Source organism: Rhodnius prolixus, unplaced genomic scaffold (genome assembly GCF_049639745.1).
Source record: "Rhodnius prolixus isolate KJV_2025 unplaced genomic scaffold, Rpr scaffold_2, whole genome shotgun sequence".
In the NCBI taxonomy this organism is placed as follows: domain Eukaryota; kingdom Metazoa; phylum Arthropoda; class Insecta; order Hemiptera; family Reduviidae; genus Rhodnius; species Rhodnius prolixus.
The window spans coordinates 27,356,098-27,375,560 of NW_027411592.1; the positions used below are offsets into that span (position 1 = coordinate 27,356,098).

The 19,463-nt window shown below is 33.2% G+C and overlaps 1 protein-coding gene and 1 long non-coding RNA gene across 5 annotated transcripts in view; one reads left to right on the top strand and one right to left on the bottom strand.

The window, feature by feature from the left end:
- The window catches only part of LOC141449343 (H(+)/Cl(-) exchange transporter 7-like), a 51,181-nt gene that overhangs the window by 2,203 nt on the left and 29,515 nt on the right, over positions 1-19,463 (bottom strand). For 2 of the 4 annotated variants that reach the window (XM_074118700.1, XM_074118698.1), the window contains 8 exons: positions 17,852-17,996; positions 16,297-16,384; positions 11,015-11,187; positions 10,498-10,680; positions 8,290-8,502; positions 3,510-3,653; positions 3,325-3,414; positions 298-378 (listed from right to left, as the gene is read on the bottom strand). In XM_074118700.1, the coding sequence (XP_073974801.1) occupies positions 298-378; positions 3,325-3,414; positions 3,510-3,653; positions 8,290-8,502; positions 10,498-10,680; positions 11,015-11,187; positions 16,297-16,384; positions 17,852-17,996 (1,117 nt within the window). The remainder of the gene's footprint in view (positions 1-297; positions 379-3,324; positions 3,415-3,509; positions 3,654-8,289; positions 8,503-10,497; positions 10,681-11,014; positions 11,188-16,296; positions 16,385-17,851; positions 17,997-19,463) is intronic. The other 2 variants (XM_074118699.1, XM_074118701.1) reach the window with 2 other exon arrangements.
- Positions 6,743-10,634, top strand: LOC141449345 (uncharacterized). The gene is made up of 4 exons (XR_012455468.1): positions 6,743-7,505; positions 7,934-8,035; positions 8,190-8,214; positions 8,298-10,634. It is a non-coding gene; the product is annotated as an uncharacterized lncRNA (long non-coding RNA).

Below are 19,463 nucleotides of genomic sequence, written 5' to 3' on the forward strand. Positions count from 1 at the left end.
AAAAAAAAAAACTCTTAAAAAGTAAACAGATACTTTTTATAACCACAGTATAATATAACCACCGCACACCTATAGCAACCTCATGATACATCAGTCATTAAAGAAAGCACATGTTCAGTTTCGAAATATTTGGAAAAGTGATGTTTCAGAAATTAACCAATAAATATCAAGGAACTTATCGACTTGTGCGAATATTAGAAGCAATAATACAATTTTAAATCTAAAAGTGAACTTGCTGAAGTAAAGTTCAGGTTTCAATGCACAGCCATCACTTAATTAATCACTCGTAACATTTACCTCATTTGATTGATTTACAACCAATAAGTGCCTCATTCCCAATCCGGCCATCAAAGCATACACTGTGGAGAATGACGTCTCCTGCAAATATTACGGAAATTGAATTTCGACTCATAAATATTACGCTTACTAGTTCTTATATGTAGGTTATAACTAACTATAAAGGAACAATTTGGAGTGAACACTTACACGAACTTTCTTATCACATTTTATCAGAGAAAATGTTGCAAGCCAACCTTAAAGGCCTAAACATCCATTGCATCCAATTTCAAATCAAATCTTTATGCAATTAACTAGAAACTTACAAAAACTAGAAAAATCCGTTTTGACTAGCGGGTAGATGATAATCTCCCGATTCAGAATTTAGATATTTTCTATTCTTAGAAGTCATAAACGCTTGAAAACGTTGATAACATCCAAACGGCACTTTAGGAAACAGCTTAGCCGTTCTGAACAAAACCGCTTACAAAAAAATTCTAAGAAAAATGTTTCATTTGAACATAATAGAATTAATTAATTGCTCACCATCACTACAATCTAAAATGAAAATGATAGATCAACACATTGTAATGTATAAAATATTTAAACAAAATCATTACAAACGACTTTTAAAAAAAAACTCTTAAAAAATGAAAAAAATCTATTCAGATTATAACAAGATATATTTCGAATGTAAATTGTAACTCAGTATACTCGTAGATCGTACATTATATTGAAATGACCTGAGTTAGAAGAAAGCCTGACTGAATTGCGCTTGGCTGAATTCTCAAAATAAAGTTATAAAATTTTTAGTATTGCACTTGGTGTGCCAAGTTCAAAGTAAGAAAACACCTGAAATCGATTCGATAAAGTGGCTCTTCCACTGGGCATTTCTTACTCCAGCGCTTTCCAACGTTTGGTACTTAAAACAAATACACAATGTAAAGTTCATGTGATTTGCCGTTTTGGTGTGACGGGCAAAGAGGCATATGTATTGTATAGAATGCAGTAATATTTGATATAATACAGATGTATTATACATAATAAAGTGCAACAAAATAGAATCGTCTTTCAGTTTTGGGTGATTTCTCAAAAATGGAGACAACTATTTATCTAAACTGCAAAAACCACTTTTTAAGCTTAATGGGAATTACCCCCATCAAATGTTATAAAGCCAGTTAAGAAAAGTTTTAATGTGATAAAAATATGTGGCCCAAGCCATCTTTTATAAAGTACTATTTAAGGAAAGGTTCGATATAAGTGACTCCTAAAATTTTTTTATGAAACACCAAGTCTATTAAAGGATGGTTCAATGTGGTGTAAGATTTCTTCTACATCGAAGAGACGGTTGAAAGACATATTTTTTTAACTAATTAAGCAACGAGCTTCAACACTAGCTTAGTAGAGACCTAAACTAATCACACCTTTGAATTTTAGAGAAAAAGTAATCAGGAAATGATATAGCACCTCCTTTAAGAGAAGACAATAATGTTTTCTGGGTAACTACAAATTCAATTTTATGCATCTAAACAATTAGCAAAGTTTTGTTAAAAAAAAAAGTAAGTCAAGTTACAATCAAGTAACTAAAAGTAAATAAAAGTGGTCATTAGCAACATTCGGACATTTTTTTGTAACGAACTCATCTGTGCATCATCCCTCTAGGAAAGGAAAGTCTAAGTGCAGGCAGCTTGACTCGAACTGAGTACAGTGCCATACTCACTAAATAACCCCTTCTCTGAAATGGAAATGCCTCATTTTCAGACGGGGTTTATTATTTTCAACTACATATCAAATGTCGCGATCAAAGATGGACTCTTAGTATAAGTTTCTCCTAACACAAAAATGAAATCACTCCAAGATCTGCAACCAAGTCTAACTTTCCTAAGTTTGGTGGTCAACACTCTCAATTAAAGTAGCACCTATTCTGTTTAATACTTTGAGTTAATTATTTTACTAAAGGTAAATCTTGATAGTTAAAAATCCAGTACAATGCTTATAAAAAAAAAGTGGAAAAGAAGAACTAGCAAAGCACTTGAATACTATCTACTGGCAGTTTATAAAACTTGGAAAGAAAAGAATATGTACATGTAACTCCTTATATTACTTTGTAGCTCTGTTACAGATAGAACTAAGCACAGATGTTCGTTTAATAATATGGAATATAGTAGAATATACCAAGGGTAGATAATTGAGGAACTTCACTTTCTTTTTGGTATGAAACTCTCTTGCTAAAGTTAGCCTAAAGTAACTGGCACTATCATGCTACCTAGCGGCGGTTTATAAAATGAAGACCTTTAATATTCTTCATATCAGCATTCTCCATTAATTAAAACAAAAAATTGGTTGTTAAACCTAAAAACAATGATTACTGATTTTTTTTTTTTTTGTATCTACGTGCAGTCTAATAACCTTCTAATTTATTTTTCATTCATTTCGGACCAACCATGGGTTAATCATTTTGGTATAAAGACTTGCATTAACATTATTAGAAAGTTATAAGATGACTTGGTCAAAATTCTATGATATTTCTGTTACAGACGAGCCCTCGGCCAACTCCATAGTTCTATTCCAATCTAAACTACCTCTACATACCATAAAGTATAAGTTTTTAACTTTTGTAGATCCAACTTAGAAAGATTTTATCTCGCATTTTCTGCTAAAAAATATGAACTATTCTAAGTTTATAAATTTCGTCATTTACTTCGCCTAAATTTTAACTTCGAAGACATCTTCCAGGGATCGGAAGGATTTTGGGATAAGCAGCTACTTTTTCCGAAACGGTCCCTTATATAGAGGAGGCAATGAAGAGGGAACAGCTTTGGAGGGCCTTCCCAGGTTGAATTTTCCGCGGGGTTTAGAAGAGAACAAGATAGAAGTGTTGTAGGTGGAAGGGATACATCCTCAATAGGAGAGGCTTTCACAATCTTTTAATAATCGGCAGTTCACGAGTTTGCTCCTTAAAAACCTCAGTATGCTTTTAACTTTTCTTTTTATATTCAACTTAGTCGCGCTTCTGCGAAGCTTAAATGAAATCATGCTAGAGATTACCATTTGAACAAACATTGGAGATGGATTCATAAATCGGCCCAGATCAACTGTTTTCTTTTCTTCTCCTTTTACAAATCTAATATCTCCTAACTAAAACATGCCAGAATTAAACATAACTTTTAAGATTACGATAATTAGAAAAGTGTTTATAGAAACATAATTTCAAATGAATAAGGAGTTTTAACCTTGAGATTCGTGTCGAATTGATTTCTTAGAATATTCAAAGTTCCATGAAAAGACTCCTTTCCATATAATTTATTTTTCAAAATTATTAACAATTTGTCCCTTAACACTAATCCCAATAACTGTCCGTAGGAGTCAATTCCTTCCTAAACAAAAAATAAATAAATAAATAAAAAATCATAAGTGAGTAATAAAATTATTATACTCCAGAACATGGGCATCCCTGCTTGCACTCTATGGGAGACACAGCTAAGTGATAACCGGGAAAACACAGACAAAGTAAAGAAATAGTAGTATTCATAAATAAATAACTGGCAATAATTATTGAAAAAAAGTCCTTAGGTGCACGGAAACATTTCAAGTATTGATTATTTCAATCAGTTGAAATCATAAACAACATTATTATGTTTATTCAAATTGTTAATCCGTTTAACCGGTCCTCTGCTTGGTGATCTAATGTGATTTTCCGCAGTCTCCTTAAAGAGCTCTCCACTTCATTTATTAGTAGAAAAGTAGGGTCTCAACGTAGGTTTTTGACGATCAACCCTTTTACAAATGTCCTACCGGACAGTTTTAATTAACCCAGATTAATTATTACCTATTATTAATAACGCTTCACTTCTACATAATGTAACAATCACTTTAATCGAAGAATGAACTTAAACCGACGATTTCATTTAAAAAATAAAAGTAAATAAATTAAAAAAATAAAATCATTGTTGTTGGTGTAAGCATTTTTTAAAAAGGTTTATGAATTTTTTATTCATATTTTTTTATTTTTTATAACGTATTTATTTTTACTTGTGATTAATAGTTTGATTATTATAGATTATTAGGTAAATGGGAAAATTCAACTGCGATTGCACCACTTCCTTTTAAGACGAGTAAGAAAAATTAATCTGTGTTTGCAGTACTTCTCCCTAAAAGGTAAAGGTAAACTTCAAATACGCACGATGGCAATAATTATCTTTAATAGCTGTAAGAGTAGGATGGTACTTTTTATGTGACGCACTAAAACTCAAACCAATTCTTCCTCGAATTTTATCAAAATTCGTCGAAGGTGATTGATTATTAAAAGGGGCCTTACTTAAGTGAGGCAAACTCGTTTCTAATGTTGTAGATGTCGAGATCCATAAAAGCTATATCCACATAAAATTTCGAATCGAATGTCAATTTAATGACGTAAATCTATTCACGCGTCGATAATTTGAACGATTGCAGTACTTCCTATTAGTAGTACTATTAGTACTAGTAGTAGTATTAGTAGTGTAAGAGCAGATGGCACTTTAAAGTCACGTAGGGGAGCTTTAACCACTTCTTCTTGCTAAATTTTATCAAAATCGGACTAAGATTTACAGAGTTATTAGTAATAATAATTTTGGAGGGGGCCACACATACATGAAGCTAACTCCTCTCCCATTCAATGTGCAGCTCGAGACCCCCAAAAGGCACATCTGCATAAAATTACGAATCGAATGACACCTCATACCTACCCACTCAAATAAAACAGTCGAATATTTTGAAAAGCTTTTGAGAGATTCAAAAAAAGAAAAACTAAGTTTTGAAAAATATGTTACGGTCCAAGAAAAATACTTATTAGCGTCCTATGAAGCATCATTTTTAATTTTACAATTGGTGAGGAACTTCTAAAACCCATAGTATTTATAGTTACTAAGTTGGTACATGGAAAAAAGTGTGCAGATCTGCAGTAGTGATGGGCAGAACGAGTCCGTCTTTGGACTCGTTGGATTTGAATCAGTTCCAGGGTTGGAATCGATTCCAACAACTCGTTCACCGATTCCGGTCTCTGTACTTACCCTATGCATTAGTAACATTGTAAAAAATATCATTAAATGTTAGCTTTCCCAGTTAATAACAAAACTATATTTCTTTAAGACACATTGAGTACTATCCCTAATTTCCAATTGCACTGATAAATATAAAATTAACAACGTAACACAAAAATTAACATAAAAATAGACTAGTCAATTATAAAAATTAAAGCAATGCTGTTTAGTCATTATCTAGCTTGACCAATGGAAGACTGGAGTTAATGTGCTTCAAGAGGATCCAAGATAGAGAAACGGAAATGGGTAGGAAATTATTCCCATAAAAAAAAATCTAACCCTTCAAGCAAAATGATAATTACTCATAAATAAAGAAATATTTATTTACTAGGACTTGTATATCAAGCTTTAAAAATATTATCTCATTATCTTACGAAAAGAAAAAGCTGTGTGCTTAATCTTTAACATAGCGCTGGACACTCTTATTCTTATCTTCATTGGGTAAGTTTAACCGTGTACATGACCGTGAGACAGTCAAAGTAACACTGAGCCAAAATTTAGTATTACCTAATTGGTTTACTTACTGCAGTATCCCTCCCACTCTATCACCAATTTCACAAACATTCATCGATTGGAAATAATTTTTAGTTAAATATTCGTTTTATTTGAATACAAAAAACATTATAACGCTTTCTTAAGATGATTTTAATTTTTAAAATTTGTTTTTGTCCATTACTCTTATAAAATACGAAGAATTTCAAATAAAATATAATATACAAACACAATGATCTAGTGTGCAGGTGGAGTCAGTCCTCGTTACCATAGCAATGGAACCGTTAAACAACTCCGGTTCCAGCTCCAGCAATTTCTATTGGCTAGATTCAGTGAACGAAAAAATGGAACGAGTCCGGTTTCAAAAGGATTTAAATCACTCCGGATTCGACTCCACCAACTCCAGTGGATTTAACCAATGAAAATGCTAGAGCTGGGCCGGAGTCGTTTAACGGTTCCGTTGTCATGGTAACTACGACTGACTCCACCTGCACACTAGATCATTCTGTGTTTGTATATTATATTTTATTTGAAATTCTTCGTATTTTATAAGAGTAATGGACAAAAACAAATTTTAAAAATTCAAATCATCTTAAGAAAGCGTTATAATGTTTTTTGTATTCCAATGAAACGAATATTTAACTAAAAAATATTTTTAATCGATGAATGTTTGTGAAATAGGTGATAGAGTGGGAGGGATACTACACTAAGTAAACCAGTTAGGTAATACTAAATTTTGGCCCAGTTTTACTTTGACCGTCTAGCTGACATGTACACGTTCAAACTTACCCAATGAAGATAAGAATAAGAGTGTCCAGCGCTATGTTAAAGATTAAGCACACAGCTTTTTCTTTTCGTAAGATAATGAGATAATATTTTTAAAGCTTGATATTCAATTCCTAGTAAATAAATATTATGAGTAATTATAATTTTGAAGGGTTAGAATTTTTATGGAATAATTTCCTACCCATTTCCGTTTCTCTACCTTGAATACTCTTGAAGTAAGTTAACTCCAGTCTTCTAGTGGTCAAGCTAGATAATGACAAAACTGCATTGCTTTAATTTATATTTGACTAGCCTATTTTTGTGTTAATATTTGTATTACGTTGTTAATTTTATATTTATCAGAGCAATTGGAAATTAGGGATAGTACTCAATGTGTGTTAAAGAAATATAGTTTTGTTATTAACTGGGAAAGCTAACATTTAATGATATAATAATATAATAAATTGCGTGACATTTGTTCTTATGTTTAATCGTTCCAAACCTTCTGCTGCCTCATTTTCATTTTTATTTGCCTAAATTTTTTTGGGCGGGGCGGAATCACTTTTTTTAAAAATAGGGATTTGAATCAACTCGTTCCACCATCGGACTCGTTCCAATGGAACGAGTCCGCTCAAATAGCCCATCACTAATCTGCAGATGAACTGCGTAAAATTCCATAATCAAGTGATATAGTTTGTAAAAGGATTACAAAAATTGCTGAGGACCTGTTTCAACAATTAATGGAAAGAATTAAACAAAACACAAAATTTGCCATACAGCTTGATGAGTCAACAGACATTCAAGATTCAGTTCAATTGTCAGCATTCGTAGCCTAACCATTGTGTGTTTGTTAGGTTATAAACGGGTCGGCAAGAAATTATTACTTTAAAAAAGGTTTGTTTTTTTTAGCACCAAATATTTATTGAGCAGCTCTTGTGACAGGGTAGTATCTTCTCTGTGAAAACATTGTAATCATTTGTGCCATTTTCTACTTTTATAAAATTAGAATTGTCATGTAAAATCGAGAGATAAGTTTAGTGAAAAAATGAGAACTTTTAAGATTGTCCTCCTTATAATAATATAGACTCCACTGTACATCACTCTTACAACATATTCACTATAAATGCACTGTGGGATGTTTAGGAAAGTCGCAACTGAAGCTTTGGGATTGTACATTATTTTAATTAATACAAAAAACTATGCTTCTGTCCGTGATTAAGTTAAGATGTTATTAATATTATTATGTTAAACTAGTGTAAATATACATAAAAATTTAAGACGTATCTATTTCTGAGGTTATTGGCACCTGAAACCTTTTTCAGAGCCGGCCTCTGGACAGTGTTTAGTGATGGGCAATTCATCACTCCGACAGTGAGGCATCAGAAGGTTCTAGGGAAGAAAAATCTAACGGCCGGCAGCTGGAGGTAAATTTTGGTTGAATGCTGTTTGATTTATGTGTAAATAATTAATAATAATAAAGCCTTTATCAATCATTACTTGATTACTCAGCGGACAAAGAGCTCCAAGAGAATGCCAATTAAGTAATTTATATAACTTAAATATTTGTTCGTTTTTCAGAAAAACGTACTTCAGTTTTAATTCTGTAAGTCTTTTTGAATATTCAAATTCTTTAAATATTATTTGTATTATTACTTAATCAGAATTTAATTTCATTTACCTCTTCAGAATTGAAGTCTGGATCAACCACAGGAAATCCATTATGTTTGGTATTTTTTAAAACATGCACAATAGCTCCAACAGTTGTAACTTGTGGTAAAGCTACTACGTTTTTATTCATTATATTTCGTACTTGAATCCAAGAACAGTTTGGTGGAACCTTTCTTTCTAAAAATGGCATTCCTTTCATCAGATATTCAGAATGATAGATGGGCTGTAAACGTTTTAAAATTATAAATAAAAAATGTGGAGTAAAGCAGTTTATGTGGACCAGAATTAGACAGACAAAAATAATCTAACTTCTCTACCATCAATATACTTTTTCGCTCTCCAAGGCTTTCTGAAAAAAGAACTGAAAAAAGTACCTAGCCATATTAGCAATTACTGTTGGTTCCTCTTTTCACGTTAACTCTGATTAGTTTCATACTTCTTCATTGTTGGTATTTATATGTGCATGAACTGTTAGTAAATATGTTTACGTTTCCTTATAAAAATGCAAGGTAGAGCACTGAGTCCCATTATGAATCAACGCTTGTCCGAAGATTCATAGCAGCTCACGTTGTAATAAAGGTAGGAAATAACCTGGAGGTAATAGTATTTAAGATTGGTGGCAAAATATCTCGATAAACATCTGCGTAACATTTACAGAGTTAATTCAATTTAATAATTAAATTAAAGACTTCTTACCATCCTTTCTCAGCAAAATTATTTATTTGCTGATACTAAGTAAACAATTAATACTATTTTTGGAGATAGGCCCCCCGATCTAAGAAAGAAATCAAAAGTATTAGATTCCTCTTCAAGTTTGAAATAATTGCAGGTTAATAAGGCCAAAACGAAAGTTTTGAAATTCGGTGCGGGGAAACTTAAAAGTTAGGAAAACTTTTACTTTGGTTCTTCTAGGCTGGAGGTGGTTTCCTATTTTAATTATTTGGGTGTTACATTTTCTAGATCTTTACTTTTTTAAGAAGCTAAAGATGAAGCGGTTAGGAAGGCCAACTCTGCAATGGTTTAATATTTTTTATAAAAATAATTTAAAATCTTGGGAATCAAAAATGTATCTTTTTAATTCAAGAATTAGAAATGCTTTGTTGTATGGTGCCCCTATATGGCGCCTTAGATATCTAGAGGATTTGGACGCTGTACAATGTAGATTTATTAAAAGGACCTTGAATGTTAACCAAAGTACTCCTCATTTCCTCAATAGAAACTGGTGATGTCAATTTAAGCCTGTTTGTTTTGAAATTAACGTTAAATTGGTTGTTAAAAATAGAAAAAATGGACAGATCCAGGTATCCGAAAATCTGTTTTACAACATTGGTGAACCTTCACCTTGAAAGGATGAATCATGAATTCAACTGGTACTCACAATTACGAACTTTAATCAATAAATTCATTCCATCCTTTGTGTGGCCAAATAATTTTTGTAAATCTGATCTAGTCTGTATCGTTGATAGATATAGGACTTATTTATTTAATGAAGATCTTCTCAGAGCAAGGAATTCTAATTATAGTTGACAGTTGCATGCAATAATTCCTAACGAAATAGTGTGTCAACCTTATCTCCTGTAGGATATTCCTCTAAAATATAAACACCTATTTGCTCAGCTGAGATTAAATGGCAAACATTTTTCAAAATTTACTATATACAATGTAAGTTTTAAAATTAGTGGTGAAAATGTTTGTGCAACAAAGAGGAAGAAGATGGCACTCACGTGATGGCCGTTTGCCCTGTATTTTCAGAGGCAAGAGGACACTTTATAGGGAAGTTTTTGATGGCCAGCTTAGCATGGAGAGAGTCGTTACGAATCAGAACCAAAAAAGCCTTATCCTGCCGTACAAATATATTAATTTTTCCTTAAAAATAGAGAGATTACTATTATTATTTTCTTTTTCTTAAACTAGTATTTTTTAGCAGGATTTGTTTTTTTTTAGTAGTGCATTCATTATTAGTAGTTGTATGTTTTTGTTATTAAAAATATAATTTTAAAAAATATGGTTATTGTAAGATGTATTATTTTTATTTTATTTCTTCTTTCTTGGTTTTTATATTAAGCATTTTATTTCTTAAAGAAAGATTTTCAGTTATTCTTTATATGTTTAAGTTAAAAGTGTACTTTTATTTTATGTTATTGTTTGTCAACACAATTCCATTGTAACGACTTATTGTCTTATACAATAAATAAATAAATATTATTTTTGTACTTACATGTGTAAACATATCACCAACAATTTTGGTAGTAACAACGACAATAAATACTGGCAAGCCAAATGACGTTTGTCCACTAGACTCAAGCAGAATTATACCTATACTAAAACAGATTCTAGTTGTCCCGCCTATATGGGCTCCTGCTGCCAAAAAAGCGTACATCTGTGGACGACACCAGGCTTTCTAAAAAAAAATAAATAAATAATATTTCACAATCATCAATGTCCCATTAAAAAACTTGACTCCACAGTCTAACAAGAAACAGTTCTATTTTAGGCAGCAGATTTTTACTGAGAAGGTGGGTGTATATGTAATGGTTCTCATCGCCGTCTTCACAACCAGGTCCGTGCTAACTTAATTCCCAACGTTAATCTGGGAAAATATCTTTTGTGACACTCGGGAAAAGAAACATGAAGGGCACAATAAGGGCATACGTGCAATAAATTGCCTAAAGCGGCAAGACAAGCTTATAATATAGCCAATTATTAAAAACTAAAAGTTCATAAAAAAAACTAACCGTTTGTGGGGCCAATATCAGTAGTGATTCCGCTAAGAGACGCCCCCAAATTGCTCCAGTAACCATACTGGGAATGAAAATTCCACCGGAAATGCTTGCTCCCATAAGAGCAGCAGATAGTGTGAAGTAATATATCAATAACACTATAAGAGCCTTCATTCCGAATGTTGCCTCTGAAATATAATTAAATATTACAATTCTATTTTATTGATACTATTTTTTGGCTGATGACTTCTTCAGTTTTTAGAAAAACCAGTGCTTTAGAATTAACAAACTGATTAATTGGACAAAGGGTATTTTTATTTGAAATCAAAATTACAAAATTAAAACTGAGTTAATTATAATGTAATTACAATAATGTATAATGCTCAAACGTTATCTGTTTCATACTCTCCTTAATAATGAACTAACTGGTAAGATTGGACATGAACTAAGCACGCTTTGAGAGTTTTTAAAATGAACTTAAAAGGACGCGAATTGTGAATCTAGGGCAGAAGTAAGTACATTCTCGTCGGTCCGAGCTTTGAGAGGCCTAGGAACCAATTTTCCAGTAAAGAATTATTCTAAGAATAATTTGTGCTTAGTATATACTTGAAATAGATGAAATCTTAGGTATCATTTTTGGATGATTTTTTAGTGATGGGGAAAAGAAGTTATGCCAATTTTTGAGATAAATTTTTACTTTAGGCAAAATTTATTAAAATTGTGCAAAAATTTAAAAAAAAAAGTTAATACAGAAAAACTTGAAATTCTTTTTGATTGCGTGCTCAATACCTCGTATTGCCACCGTGAGCTTGAACAACATCATGCATACGTTGTTCATTATGCAGGCTCATTATTAGGCGCCTGATGATTTTTAGTGGAATTCCTTCCCATTCTTCTCTTAGGACTTTTTCCAGCTTTGGTAATGTCTGTGGCGGGTCAGGACGATGGCGAATGTTTTTTCCCAATCTTAACTGTTCAATCGGATTCAAATTCGGGCTACAAGCTGCCCAGCCGAGAGTCAGAATGTTATTGGCATTTATGAATTCACGTACTCACATTTGCAGTATGAGGGCATGAGGGCGGGCTGCATCATGCACGAAAATGAAGTGATCTCCACCAGTAAGTGCTCTACCGCGGACATGGATTCGTAACACTTCATTGATGTACGGCTGAGCTGTCAAACTTCCATTCGCGTACTCAACCAAGTCACTTTTGTCGGTGAAAGAAATTCCTGTCCAAACCAAAATTGATCCGCCTCCAAAAGGTGACGTTGGTTGTATTGTAAAAGGGAGAAAACATTTGTTTCTTCGTCTCCAGTCTCTCATTCGCCCATCATTTCTGTTCAGCGTAAATTTGCACTTATCAGAGAAGAAAACTTTCCTCCATTGCCCGACGTGTCAATTGCGATAGTCTCTGGCTAATAGATGTCAGGCGATTTTGTGTCTTCTGGTCAACCGTGGCACTTTTATCGGGTACCTGGAACGCAGGCCACCTTTCCTCAATCGCTTGAGCAGAAATCACGGTTCCTGTGGCACGACTGAGGTCACTATGGATAGCAGGTGAAGTGGTTTGGCGAATTCTGAGGGCTTGAATCGGTCCTCACTTAATGATGTGGATCTTGGCCGGCCTTGACGTGGTCGTCTCGTGAATCCTCCTGTCTCCTGGTATCTCCCCCTGTATCGCTGGATTACAGAATGACTCACTCCCAATCGCCGGCCTTCCTCAATTAATGTTACAGCCCTACAATGTCAAATTCAGAAAGATGCCGCCTTAAACCTTGCAGGAGATCCATAAGACATAAAACAATAGCAAACACCAGTAAAACCTGCACGACTCAACGTTAAAGACTGATAGAGTAGAAATAGCCCCATATCGATCAATATGAACAAAGTTCAAGATAACAAGGAGAAAAATGGTCAAAGAAAAAAACAGCCTCTTGAGACAGATCTGAGGGTTTATCTTCCCACAAATATATCCCCTGAAAACATGTTCCAAACTGTACTCATTTTCTTGGAAGAACGACAATACAAAGTGGCCCTTTAATTTTTTAGGTGTGTGTATATAAATGTTGGAGACGTGCGTTAAACTGAAATGATAATTTAGGGTGATTTAATTTTTACTCTGGTAAGCTGGTCAGGTTTTAGCATACTCTGGTAAGAGAAAGAATTTTGTTGAGAGGTGGTAAGTGAGCACTGAGACCTATTGTTTCCTCCGCCAGCCGAGTCCCTTCAGCATCCCCTCCGGTCTCGTATGCCTGGGAAATCTTAGGATCTGACAAAGTTCCACTGAAGGTATCTCTCCTCCCGCACATGGTACTTTCCTAGGTGTATCTTAAAGAGAGTACCTTTATTGGAGCTTCCACCTACCCCAAAAGTCTGCAAGTACTAATACGTTCCAGCAGACAACTTATTTAGGTCCGCTCTGAGTCGACAATGCCAGTGACGATTACTATCAGTTTGAGGAATTTATCTTTATTCAACCCAACGCGTGCCTTTGTTTTGTTGTACTTACATCCATCCATCCGTATAGTAAATGGTCTAAACCAGCGTTTCCATACCTTTCTTTTGGCTCTCGCGTACCACTCGGTAGTACATCATAGTAAATTGGACCACTTCTTAAAAATGATTGTATTTCGTGAAATTTGTTATTCCGAGTGCATTATTTTATTATTATTATCTTTATTGGTGTAGAGATACAATGTATCTGTTACAAAGGAGTTCAAGTTCATGTTCACTTTACAAACTTTGTAAAGTGTAAGGTCTTAGTTTTAATTTTTTTTTAAATAATCAAAAATTGCGAACATAATTTTCTTTTCAAAATTATTATTAATTAATTTAAAAGTTCTTCTTAAGGATTATTATATTTGTTGATATGGAGTGGGGTTCTAAAATTTTCATAGACGGGGCAGCTGATAAACAATTAATGTTTCCGGCTCGTTCTTATTACACATAAAACAATGATCTTTGGGTTTGATTGTTTAAATTACATTATTGATTTTAAATTTAATAAAATAATGGCCACCCAATCTTATTTCAGAATGAATTCTTATAACTTGAAAAGAAATGAATTTATCTAAATATTGTTGACTCAACATTTTGTAATGAATTTTGAGGATTCCCAAATATATTAAATATAATGTTATTTACTTTATTTAAATCAGTTAAGTGCAAATGTTCCCTGTTTTATTATAGAAATATTAGATTTATGATATAAGCATTCTAATGAACCCAAATCTTCTAAATTAATTTTTTTAAGCATTCAACTACCTGTAAGTAACAATTAAATTTAATGTTGCTTAGGTTGAGCTTATTCATTAAAACAGTCTCTTAAACCAGATTTTTACATAGTTATCATTTAACTTCTGTCACATGATATTGTATTAAATTTTCTTTATCTTTTATTAATAGTGATATGGTTTTTCTTAAATTTTCTTTATAGAAGGAGGATTGAAATCCAATTATCTTTTGTGTTTTCGAGTTTTGGAAAATAATCCATGAAAGACAATGTTAATCCTGTTAAATGTGCTATTATATTTTCTCCTTTATCTTGAGACAGACTAACCTTATTGCTGTACATATTAACAACTTTACTGTATAATATTATTAATTAGAATAATTTTTATGAATTATAGGAAAACGTTTCTATATTTTTATGATTTAATTTTTTTTTTATGTCCGCCATTATTGATTATTTTTCGTGTACCACCAACCAGCAATTCGCGTACCACCTGTGGTACCACAAGTTGGGAAACGCTGGTCTAAAGAATACCTCCAACCCAAATCATAACGGAACCTGTCAAGCAAGGATGAGCCGATGGATGTACTTTCTAGACTATTCTTTCTACAATTTTCATGGCGCTTTTGGACTTGGGCCAGTTTTATCTTGCTTGCCCAAGACACCACTCCATAAATTATAATGGAATCATCGAGCATAGGGTAAATGTAGAATAGCTACAAGATATCCTCCCATACTTCTGCAAACCATTAAGACACGAGTGCCTCACTTCAACGGTCTGTTCCAAGAAGCAAAATGCAGAAAATTTGTTTAGAAGTTCGTTTTGTGTATGTACCGATACATGAACAAAGTTCACAACTTATCCGATAATGGGCATTGCTGGGAGGAGGGGATACTTAAGTTTCCGTTAAAGTACTGTTTCAGTAAATGCAAGTACTGTCGCTTATAAATACTTTTAAGGCAATTTAATGTGTTGCTTAAATTCAGAGTTTCTCAAAAGGTGGCGCTGCTCTACTAATTGGATTTTTCAATTCTGAGATTTTCTTGAATGAGATTCAATTGATTAGCACCCCTAAACTTCGTATGAACATAATATAAACATGTTATAATTAATACTTTATTTTTTTTTTAGGGAAGTTCGTTTTTGGAAGGGGATGAGATTAAAAAAATGTTTCGAGTTAAAATTTTAGTTCGGTGATAAGTACAATTTACAGGGCGCTGAACTTAAGTTTTGTCTAGTGCGCCACAAATCGATGAGCCTGGCCTATGTCTATTACTGTCTGTCCGTATTGGTCAGTTGTGTCTGTAAACATCCTATATAAGCCTGTGTGTGTATAACTGCCTCTACTTATTTTAATTTAATTATTATTTTATGGCAAATTCGGTCCTTGCGCTTATACCGATCAGTCCTTAAACGTTTTTTTTATAAGTCGAGTGCCAGTATTCGTCACATAAGAAAAGAGTTGTATAAGACCACTGACGTCTTTATGGTTTGTAGAACTATGGCAGGGATATCTTGGAGCAATTCCACATTTACCTGAAGATCGATGAACACCATTATCACCTATGGAGTAGTGGCCAATGCGCCCCCGAATGTTCTCAGGAAGTGAGAAAACATCATTTCTTAAACAGTTCTCTCCCTAAATCCCTCAAATTAACTCTCCTAATTCATCACAACACAGATACAACCGACCAATATGGACAGACCCATTCCTTCTATCTTCACTCACCGCCTCATCTCTTGGCATTATCTACAGCACGCAGGAAGCCTAGTATCCCGCTCCAAAGCGAGATAAGTAGCCTTCAACTACACAGTTTTAGTTTTAAGTAATAGTTCAGTGCACGCTTCAATTAGCACCCATTCAACTTCATAGCTAACATCACATGTTTTGTGATGAGACCGAAACAATCTGTGCAGTTGTGCAGTTTAATTTTTATTGTGTTTTCTAAAATAATAACATCGAACATAATCATTACCTTTCTAGGCAATTACACACATGGCTAGTTTCGTTCAACTAGCAAGGAGAACAAAAAAAAAAAATTAAATTAAATTTGATTTTTACCGCCAAAAATAAGACAAGTCAATAATGAAACATCTTTTTGGAAAAAAAATAGCATCATCGTCGGAATTTCTCCTTCAGCACAAAACATCTGAAAATGGGAAAATGTACATTATATAGTCATATATATAATATAATACAATGTATACTGTAAATTTCCTATCGCAAAGTAAGGTAATACCTATTGTTTCAGGCAGGCTTTACGTCCTGCAGCCAAATTAGGCGTAGTGCGCAGTGGGATTAGCAAACGTACTGTTCTGCAAAACCATTTCGTACTCATATAAACCATTACTCTTTCGACTAGACAGGGAATCAAACCCGGTAGCATAATATACCATAATCGTAGCTTCGCGTCCTCGCCTATAATCGCTCGGCTATCGTGGTGCCTTAAATTTCCAAACGTAGCTTTAGTCATGCGAAACATCTTAGAAAAAAACACGATTATTTCGAAATGCAATATTTCATTTTACATTTTTTTTATCTTTAAATTAACTGACTATTCAAATGACTTTAACTAAGTGAGTACACTTTTCATAAATGTGAAATGATTAGTATACATATACTGCAGCATTGGCGGTGACACAACCGATCGCAGAGATTATAACTTCAATTTTAGAAATAAACTCAACTCCCCCAGAAAACCTTTTTAAAATAACTTGTCTGAATAAACATTTCAAATCAAGCAGAGTTGTTAACGATAAAATTATATAAAACCACAGAACAATTCAGTAAAGATAGAATCCCTTAAAGATAGAGAAACTGATTCCTTTAAACATGGAGCTTCAGTAACTGCCATACCTCAAAAACAGAAAAACTCCAAAGAATCAAAAAGAAAAAATGTTTCAATGTTAAGTCTTTGCACGCATTTAGCATTCTAAGATGAAAAATTGGAGTCATAAGTTTGAACTTGTGCAACGTTTCTCTCACAGATATTCTGTTTCACACATAAAAATATTTTTTCACTTTCAGAAGACATCACAGTGTTCATTCTCAGCAAAATCCCTATTTCGATCGATATACTTCCTCTTTCTGAGGTTAACAGAACAACGTAAAATGCCAACTCACATCTAAGCTGATAAAAAGCGGAACTAAATTGCAGCGAAGAGTAAGGCTGAAATAGTTAAATAACTTTTTGTCTTAATATTGCTTAATAGCGCTAGACTTTCAAGTCCAACGCATCCATAAAGTACTCAATTAGAATCACTGTAAGCGGAAAATGAGTGACTAAATTATACTTTGTACTTTAGCTCCTAACTTTGTAAAACAAAAGAGCTCTCAACAAATTCAAGTATCATCTAACTTCCTATAGAAGCGAAATATATTGTCTATATGTTTGATGGCATTGGCTTTCGCAATAGACAAAGTAAAAAATTTAGTTTGGCAGCCATCTTCTTAATTTAGAGAGAAGCATATCAATGCCTAAGATTGATCTCAGGATTACATCCTTAAATGCTTACCCGTCGTTGGTGGACATTATCATATTTAAATTCATCAAATATAACATTAATAACAGCAACAGTGACAAAAAAAATAAAATAAGGAATTTTCAAAAATTCACCTTTCTTGGGTGCAATTCATGTTTCTCTCCTTTTCTAATTTGTATGCAGTCTGACATAGTGATAAGACAGATGAAGCTAAATGTAGCTATTATAATTAAAATACATGCCAATTCTAAAAGCTTACTTATATTTTTCTTGACATACCTGTTACAAGACAAAAAAAAATATTAATAATATGAAATGTAATTGCAGGTTCAGGCTAATATCGTCCATCAAGGTTTAGGCTTTAAAGAATTTTATCGGTAATACTTAATAGCGTAAGAAAAGGTTCTGCCCTGCAAGGCAAGACATATGGGCTTAGCTTAAACCCCACCACAGTGCTTAAGCTAACAAAAAGGCTGAAGGAGGATTCTAGAGGGAGAGACATTTCAACAGATTTCCAGTTCAAAGCCAAAACTTAAACTTCTGCTCTATAAGCAACCATCTGCCTTACATCATTAATTTCAGTCAGACATCTTCGTTCATTTGCATAAATACAAGAATCACACATCAAGCCGCTAATTTCTTAATAAAGTGTCAATGCTTCTTGCGTCAATTACTTTAATTATGGTTGATTCAGGAGATTAACACTTTTCCATCGAATTACTCAAATTAATCATTTTTTCTGTAAAATTATACTGTTTTACTCTCAATTGAAAAAAAAAATCATGCTGGTAAAGGATTATTAATATTTGTCATGAGATACAATGCATAGTAGAAGGCGATCAGCTGGTTAGTCGGCGATTTCGATTTCTGTGACTGGCACACACCGTTCACTGATGTACGCCATCTTAGCTTTGTCGCTTGGTGTGCTGATTTCGCTCTTTTTAGTGCTTCTCAGCAAGATCTATATCCTTTTTGCTGTTATTATTAAGTATTAAGTATTATTTCATGTTTCATGTAATTCATTATCTTGAAAATACCGATCTCAAGGTTGTGAGTACCATTATTCTTTTTATACTCCTTTCACTCAACATCTGTAGGTTATTTGATTATTTTCTACATAATCATTCTTGTTCACCTTAACCGTCGACATTGCTCGTATTGAGCATTTCAATTTTGGTGAGCTTAGCTTTGAAATTAATTTTGTTCTGATATTGTACTGATAGTTTGAAAGGTTTTTTAGATTTTTTATTCTAGAACTTCATATCAACTTGGTTAATGAGTAGATTTCATTAACCCCTGTAAATTTATTGCCTATACAGTTACAGTTTTCCTTTTAAATTGCAATTGCACTCTTGGCAGTATGGCATCTCTTATACTGATCATTAATTTTTATTAATGCAGCATTTTTTTCTATTCTTTGCGAATTTTAACTCTGCTTAGCGCAACTTCAATCCTGAAGGGCCCACATCAGTTATTACAAGTAACTAAAAACTTTAAGCAAAAGGTTCATACCTCGTAGTTATGCAAAATTCTACTTAATGCATTTCGCTTCTACACCAACCTGAAAACTTTCTCCACCGCAAGTAATTTTGGCCACTTTAGGGGGTCTATCTTGGGCTGTTAATTTGGTAATTTTTCGCGGTTCTGACATGAATCTTCTAATTTTGCTACTAATACTAACTCTTGAACCTTAACAATATTTTATTTATTATTTTTAAGCATTTCAGTAAAAGTAGTGAAGACACC